Source organism: Lactuca sativa, chromosome 6 (assembly GCF_002870075.4).
Source record: "Lactuca sativa cultivar Salinas chromosome 6, Lsat_Salinas_v11, whole genome shotgun sequence".
In the NCBI taxonomy this organism is placed as follows: domain Eukaryota; kingdom Viridiplantae; phylum Streptophyta; class Magnoliopsida; order Asterales; family Asteraceae; genus Lactuca; species Lactuca sativa.
The window spans coordinates 25,375,721-25,385,017 of NC_056628.2; the positions used below are offsets into that span (position 1 = coordinate 25,375,721).

Below are 9,297 nucleotides of genomic sequence, written 5' to 3' on the forward strand. Positions count from 1 at the left end.
TTAGAGTTTATATATATATATATATATATATATATATATATATATATATATATATATAGTTAGGTTTAAATGTTTTCACTATCTATTGTGTGCCCGTATGATTGATTCTGGACCAATCATTTTAGTTATTTTAAGAAAGCAATTAATGCATATTAAATGCTGAAGATGGAATTAATACCTATTATCTTCAACATGTAATATACATTAATTACTTTTTTAAAATAACTAAAATGATTGGTCTAGAATCAGTCATACGGGCACACAATAGATAGTAAAAATAAAATAACCTAACCCTATATATATATATATATATATATATATATATATATATATATATATATATATATATATATATATAATATGACTTAAAAAAATACATGATTCATTATTTTATGGTCCTTAATTTTTTATAATCCAAAAATATTTTGATACAAATATGTTATGATCTTTACTCGTATCTTTTATGATTCTTAGTCCAATTATCCAGAAAATATAATGATTCAAAATTTGCTATGATTAGAAACTTGATTTAGTTGAATATTTTATGATCCAAAAGGATATTATCCAAAAATATTGTAATGTTTAATATCTTATGATTTAAAACTTTAGTAATTGTTAAAAATGGGAATGTCAAACCTACCTACATTTTGTTTAAAGGAATCCAAGATTTTTTGAAATATATGAAGTGAAAATTTCTTTAAGTAAAAAATCCTACTAAAGTTTCTTAAATATAATATAATATGAATTTTTTGAAATGAAATTTTCAAAAGTAAGGTTGTTTAAATATCACATTTTATTTTTAAAGATTACAGGTTTTTAAAAAAACTAATGCTTAAATAAAATGATCCAAAATGAGATAATTCAAAAAATATATGAGTCGATATTTTGTTATCTTTAATTTTTTATAACCAAAAACTATTTTGATCGAAATATGTTATATTCATTAGTCGTATTTTTATGATTCAAAATTAATTAATTCATAAAATATAAATATCCAAAAAATGTTATCACCCATAATTTGATTTAATTCGATATATTATGATCCAAAATGATATTACCCGAAAAATATTATGATAATATCTTATGATTCAAAACTTTTATAATTGTTAAACATCAAAATATCAAACCAATATTAATTATTAAAGGTACCTAAGTTTTGTTTAAAGAAATGTATGATTTTACAAAAAAAATAAGAAGTAAATGTTGTTATTCTACAAATCAAAAATCCTACTAAATTTTATTATATATAATATATTATGAACTATTTGAAATGAAATTTTCAAAAATTAAGTTCTTTAGATATAACATTTATTTTAAAAGTTTATAAATTCTTAAAAAACTAAGGTTAAAAATAATGTGATCCAAAATGAGATAATTAAATATTTTATGATCGTTAACTTGTTATAATCCAAAATATTTTAATTCGAATATGTTATGATCTTTAGTTATTCGAAATTAAATGATTCAGAAAATATAATGATCCAAATTTTGTAATGACCAAAAACTTGATTAAATTAAATATATTACGATAAAAAAAATTATGATACAAAATGATATTATCCTTAAATATTGTGGCCAAAAAATATTATAATTTTTAATAATATATGGTTCGAAACTCTTATAATTATTAAATAACAAATTGTCAAACCAATATTTAGCTCAAATTTTTTTTTTTTAAAAAATAACGATTAACTTCATAGATTTACTAAAAACAAAAAAAAATGAAATGAAAAAAAAAACTAAAAAACTGAATTTATCTTTATTAAAAAAAAGTAAAAATTGAAAAAAAATACAAAAAACAAAGAGAAAAACTCATTTAAATTACATTAATTAGACATTCGTCACATATTATTACATATATCCGAGTCTGTATTACATTAACATGCATAATGCATGATTGTGTATTACATTGACATGCATAATGCATGATTGTGTTACGTCCACAGACAACGTTGGACGTTCTTACCCTTAAGAAAATATGTGGTTGAGAATTATCATCTAGGTCGTATTATTTTTTGGGTTCGTACCCCCATTTTAATAAAATACCTAGGATTAATAACATATAAATAACTAATTTTATTATAATGTATTTTATAAAGTTTATATATAAAAAAGATGTAAGCAAATAAGTGAAAAGCTAATAACTTGAGAGATGCTTTTAACAATCTTTATAAATTTAAAATGAAAATATATTTTGATGGAATATATATATATATATATATATATATATATATATATATATATATATATATATATATATATATATATATATATATATATATATATATATATATTGTTATTCTATAAAAAAAAAAAATGTTGACACTGTTTTTATAGCATTTTAATATAAAAAAAAAAAAAAAATGATATTAAATGGTCCAAGATAAAATGCCTTAAATTTATAGTGCGCGCCATGTACCAATTTATTAGTTGGTTATTTCAATCCTCATTTAAATAGTAAAATCTTATACTATACAGTGGTCTTTCTAAGAACTGTCCGTAACTCTCTTTAAATATATGAAGTAAAATTATATTCATTAACTTCCTAAAAGTAAATAAGTATCTTTTGTACATAGTATATAGTTTTGCCCATTTTATTGCACTTGTCATCCATAATTGACGTTTTAATCAAATGCGTGCTCTACTCATCATCTTTCTCTCTTTCAATTTGCACCTTAAATTAATACACTTTTTCAAACACACATTTGTATGTATGTATGTATGTATGTATGTATGTATGGGCTGGGTTTGTATTGTCTTTTGATTGAAAAGAAAACAGAATATGTAGAGTGTTAAGAGGTAAGGCAGCTAGTGGCAAACATCGTTATAAAGGGACGTGTAAATCCAATCCTAAACACAAAAACTAACCCACCATCTATACGCCACCTTCAAATATCACCCTATAAATACCCTTTCACTCTTCATTTTCTTTCTTCAAACCAAACCAAAACTCACACAAAGATGGTCCAAATAACTCACACCAAATTCATTCTTTCACCCTCCACCTTCTTCTTCTTCTTCTTCCTCCTCATCGGATTCCTTCTCCTCTCCACTGGAGAATCAAGAACTCCGTTTGCATGTGATCCCAGTAATCGGGGAACTAAAGACTTCCCGTTTTGTCGGATAAACTTACCCATTGGAGTTAGGGTTAAAGATTTGTTAGGACGTTTGACTTTACAAGAGAAGGTAAGATTATTGGTAAATAATGCCGCCGGTATTCCTCGGTTGGGGATTCAGGGATATGAATGGTGGTCGGAGGCGTTGCATGGTGTCTCCGACGTCGGTCCTGGGACTAAGTTCCTTCCCGAGTTTCATGGCGCCACGCAGTTTCCTCAAGTTATCACGACTGCATCCACGTTTAACGACACTTTGTGGGAGGAAATCGGAACGGTAATTAGACTTTTTCTTGTTTTTTTTTTCTTTCAGTATAATAATATAAAGCTAGAGAAATAAGGAGATAATGATAATTATCTTCAAGTAATTATATATGAGGTGATCGATTTTTCGAATTATAATCAAACTAAATACCTTATTTTACACATATATATTTTTTATTAAAATATATATTGTATGCATGAGATACGAATAACCTATAATTCTATAAAACGAACAAAAAAGACATAGGTAAAACGGTAGGACCAATACGTATACACCAGACCCATGTCTCAATAAAAATGTGAAAAGGACCCACACAACCATATTTTGTATACTTGTTTATATAATTATATATCGTTTTTTCATATTGTATTTTATAAAGAATATTCATTTATTTGGTACTACTTATAAATTTATAAGAATTATTAATACTTTGAATACAAGCATATTAAATAATTATTACTTTTACTTGATTTTGGTGCTCGTGCTAATGTGGTTCACTGTTCACTCACAAGATAACCAAATTCTACTGCCAAGAAAACAGTGCCTGTTTTGACAGAAAAAGAAAATCTTTTTTATTTGCATGTGACTTCAAAGCAATAATTGAGGGGCTTTTATCACATATCTAGTAACCATAGAGGGGTGAAGTGTTATATATTATTTGACTGTATATATAAATGCGACAAACATTTCCTTTTTTTCATTTTTACTTAGGCCAAAAGATTTTCGTGGGTGCATATAACCAAAATTAGAATAACATGCATGCATTTTCCTTAACAAAACAAACAATAATCAATAAAGTGTACATTTTTCTAACCTATATATATGTAACAATGGTAGGCTAATAATATGTTTTCGTGTTTTATCATAAGGGTATTATTGTCTTTTCATATGATATCGGCTTTAACTTTGCTAAACTCCCTAGCCTAATGATTCATAAGTAGTTTAGTTTAGACATGAGACATCTAACAAGAAAAATTGCTTTCAATGAGGCATTGATAAGAAAAGCATCTTATTTTATTAGCATAATTAGTTTAATTGCGTAATGAACAACTATCAAATGATATTTCAAAACCATGACCAATGAAAAAGAGTTGTTTTACATAGGTATAGCACCACAAATGACCTTTTTGTAAGAAGTAAACCAAGGAAACACGAAGTTATATTTGATGTTTTGAGAATACAACTTGTGATACATAATATACAAGTATTTTATGTATGGGAATATAACAAAAACAAAGATGGATAACCCAAGACAGTAGCTTGTGGATGTTGGTGGTACAAGCTGTCATGTCCCTTTTCAGAACAAGTGGATTTTTTTGGCATGTTTGTAAGTTATAGCCCATACTTTTCATATACATGACCAATTGGACCATTTATTTTGGCCCCTAACCTAATTGTGGGGTCTCTTTCTACTATAATAAGTTATTACCCATCCTCCAAAAAGACCCCTATTCTTTTTATTATTATTATTATATATTTTTCACTTATTCATAATGACAAACTTTGACATAACAACCGACTAATTATACTTTCTCTACTAATAAAGTATAAGTTGTTGCCTATTTCAGATTTGGAAGATAGAAATAACAACAATAACAATAACAAATTCAAAAATCTCACTAAAATATATGAAATTGTAAATTGCCAATGTTGGTATGCAACTAAACACGCAATCTCATAAATATATGTTGTAATAAATCGTTTTCTATGAATTTAAATAAATATACTATATTATATCGTTTGAAAGATATAGTATTGTAGTCTTAGAGATTAATATTTCGGTAAAAAAAATATATTCAGGTTGTATCAAATGAAGCACGTGCAATGTACAATGGAGGAAAAGCAGGGCTAACATTTTGGAGTCCAAATGTGAATATATTTCGAGATCCGAGGTGGGGTCGAGGTCAAGAAACACCAGGAGAGGATCCAGTATTGTCTGCTCGATATGCTGTTAGATATGTGAAAGGACTTCAAGGCAATGTGGGTAACAGATTGAAAGTTGCGGCATGTTGTAAGCACTACACTGCTTATGATCTTGATAATTGGAATGGAGTTGATCGTTTTCACTTCAATGCAAAGGTACTAAAAGTGTCATATTGTTACTAAAAATGACTAGATTTTAACATATTAAAACGAAATATAAGGATTTTTTTTTCGGAGTTTGGGTACAAAGAATGTTATATGGTAGCAAAAAAAAGTATTGGAATTAATTAATGAACTCATTTTCTCCAAATCTAGCTACCAAACGAGAAGGTGCTATTTTTAAATCGCCAGAAAAACTGAGAAATTGTTACCATAAATATACCATTTAAGAAAATCACATCATTTAGCAAAAATGAGAAATTACTAAAGTACTTACATTTGTAATAGAAAAGAGAAACCGTAGGAAAAAGATATATCATTTGGCTTCTAAAATCAAGAAAAATGGTGTTTTTTTTAAAAGGGAAACATGAAAGAGAGTATCAGATTGTTAAATATGCACCATGAACATGCCAAGGCAAAATTTTGGAACGTAGTTGAACAAGTGGCATATATAGTTTATTTGGTTAAACATGCATATGTGTAACAGCCTTTTATTTTATTTTTATAATTTATGCAACAGTATAGTTCTTTGTGAAAAATATATAATTATATTTCATTTTGGCATAAAATTTGCAATGTTTAACCACTAACTAGTTTAACAGGTGGAAATGCAGTTTTTGCATAATTCGTGTCAGTTACATAAAATAGTAGAAAACTGAAAAAAAAAAAATTATATAAATTAGTAAACATGAATAATATTGTTTTAGTCGACAAAATTACATATTTTGGTCATAAAAGGAAACATAATTACTTATTTTATTTTAAAAATCACTTTATTGTAAACCCAGAATAATTTTACTTAAATAATTTCAAATGTTTGAGTAAAAACTTGCGTCCGATACCAAAATTGACAAATCTGATAAAATGTTGGTAAAAGAAATCAACCATATAATAAGTTTATACTATCACGCAACTTTTTTACACTCCATCACATAAAGAAGCATATATCCTAAGAAATATTGTATCCGTTGAAACCTTACCTTTATTTTATACAAAAAGTGGCTCACGATTGTTGAAACATATGCACCTTTTATCATCTAACCAAAAACGTAGCTTTCTTTCATACCCCATAGAAAAAGTGGAGTACAAAACATCATTTTTCATGTTGCATCCAAAAAATGCAACTTTATGTAAACATTTATATTGAAAGTTACATATAGTTTATTAGTTGTTAACATATCAATTATTTAAGAACCATGAAAATACAATATTTTCTATGTAAATCTTTAAAATTTATGCATAATTAACTATGCGACTAAATTTCAACCTCTTTTACGCCTTTTTTTTTTGGGTCTTTTCAAGAAGTAAAAGATTAAATGGTAGAAATTATTTCTTACGCAGGTGAGTAAACAAGATTTGGAGGATACATATAATGTGCCCTTCAAGGCTTGTGTTTTAGAAGGTAAAGTTGCTAGCGTAATGTGTTCGTACAATCAAGTTAATGGGAAGCCTACATGTGCGGATGAGAATCTCCTCAAGAACACAATTCGTGGGACTTGGCGCCTCAATGGGTACTAATTTGTGCAACAATGATTCATTATTTTCGGTTTCAAAATTGAGTTTTAATAGTTTTCTTAAATTAACAGATACATCGTTTCGGACTGTGATTCGGTTGGAGTTATGTATACCAGTCAACACTATACCGCAACACCAGAAGATGCAGCTGCTGATAGCATCAAAGCAGGTTTGTACAAAATTGAGTCAAATTATATAGCATGTTATATATTACTTTGTGGGTCATTTTATTTGAGTTTATTTATTGTAGGTCTTGATTTGGATTGTGGCCCGTTTTTGGCCGTGTATACGGAAGGAGCGATAAAACAAGGGAAATTGAAAGAGGCTGATGTTGATGGGGCCTTGTACAATACAATGGTGGTTCAAATGCGTTTGGGCATGTTTGATGGGCCTAGGCAACCTTACGCAAACTTAGGGATACCGGACGTGTGCTTAAGGTCTAGTGACCATCTTGCGCTAGAAGCGGCCCGTCAAGGGATTGTCCTTCTAGACAACCGTGGAAAAGGCCCACCATTGTCAACAACGCTACATCGTACCGTTGCAGTTGTTGGTCCAAATTCAGATGTCACTGTCACCATGATAGGCAACTATGCAGGTATGTATTTTAAAAATAAAATTAAGTTCCTATTAAATTTTTAAAAACAAATCTAACAAGCATATTGTTTATTTTGGATATTTTTAGGAATTGCTTGCGGATATACTACGCCCTTACAAGGTATAGCTAGATATGTGAAGACAATTCACCAAGCAGGGTGCGCTGACGTGAGTTGCAAAGGAAACCACCTTATTGGAGCTGCAGAAGGAGCTGCTCGACGAGCTGATGCAACGGTATTGGTCATGGGCCTTGATCAATCTATTGAAGCCGAACAAAGAGATCGGGTCGATGTACTCTTGCCTGGACATCAACAAGAGCTAATATCTAGAGTTGCCAAAGCTTCAAGAGGCCCGGTCGTGCTTGTCCTTATGTCTGGTGGCCCTCTAGACATCACTTTCGCTAAAAATGACCCTCGGATTTCGGCTATAATTTGGGCCGGATATCCGGGTCAATCAGGAGGAACTGCAATCGCCGATGTTTTATTTGGAACAACAAATCCAGGTTAATAAAAATAAGAATATATAAATTTTCTTAAAAGCCAATGAGTTTAGACAGGTCATTGGGCCTATGTAAATTTTCACTGGGCCTAAATAGGCTACTAATCTTTTTTTGTGGATTGTTTGTAGGAGGAAAGTTGCCTATGACATGGTACCCACAAGAGTATTTGGCCAAGGTGCCGATGACAAATATGGCAATGAGGGCTGACCCGGCCCATAACTACCCAGGCCGGACCTACCGTTTTTACAAAGGGCCTGTGGTCTATCCATTCGGGCACGGTCTAAGTTACACAACTTTCCAACATTCCATAGCTCAAGCCCCAACATCGATTTCAGTCTCTATGGTACCAATCCACCTTGAAAACAGCAATACAACAACCCTAGCCAACGGAGTTCGTGTATCCCACACAAAATGTTCGAACCTCCTAATGGGACTACACGTCGACGTTAAGAATACAGGAACTATAGATGGGGCCCATACTGTGATGGTGTTCTCGAGCCCACCACAAGGGAAATGGGCCACAGACAAGCAATTAGTGGGCTTCCAAAAGGTCCATGTGGTGGCTGGTGGGCTACAAAGGGTCAAACTTGACCTTCATGTGTGCAAACACATGAGTGTGGTGGACCAATTTGGGATCCGAAGGGTTCCAATGGGTGAACACACCCTACACATTGGTGATCTTAAGCATTCTTTAACTATCAGCCCAACTATAGAAGAAATTAAGTATTGATGATGTTCTTTTTTTTTCATATTAGACCTTTAACTATCAAAAGTTCCATTTTTTACTGTCCTACTTTTGCCCCTCGGTTAAACAGAAACTGTAAATGGGGTGTTTAGTAGCATATTTTAGTTTTCTTTTTTAATTCAAAAGAAAATTATTAAGGGACTAAAACCCTATAGGTGTGAGGTGCTTAATTTGTTTGGTTTGTATATGTAACTTTCAATTAAAGAAATTTAAAGAAAGGATGTGAATAAACATATTTCTTTCATCAATTCTTGCTTTGCTATTTTGTCTCATAGTTTGTTTATACATCCTTCGTTAAAATATAGAACAATATATATTGTTTTTGTTTCAGAATTTGGTCATAAATAAGATGCTAAACTTTTCTTTATTGAATATTATTTTGACCCAAACATGTTTGTTGTAATTCATTAACCATTCTTCCATCGAGAAATTGTAGATTATCTTTTATTCACTAATTGATTATTTTTTCCCTCATCGGCATCCA

General features: G+C 29.9%; 1 protein-coding gene across 1 annotated transcript; it reads left to right on the plus strand.

Moving 5' to 3' along the window:
- The first annotated feature begins 2,890 nt into the window (after nucleotides 1-2,890).
- LOC111895182 (beta-D-xylosidase 1) lies at nucleotides 2,891-9,061 on the plus strand. The gene is made up of 7 exons (XM_023891282.3): nucleotides 2,891-3,390; nucleotides 5,179-5,457; nucleotides 6,802-6,971; nucleotides 7,047-7,144; nucleotides 7,226-7,570; nucleotides 7,658-8,071; nucleotides 8,197-9,061. The coding sequence occupies exons 1-7, from the start codon at nucleotides 2,962-2,964 to the stop codon at nucleotides 8,796-8,798; spliced, it is 2,337 nt and encodes a 778-aa protein (XP_023747050.1). The 5' UTR covers nucleotides 2,891-2,961; the 3' UTR covers nucleotides 8,799-9,061.
- Nucleotides 9,062-9,297: the final 236 nt, after the last annotated feature.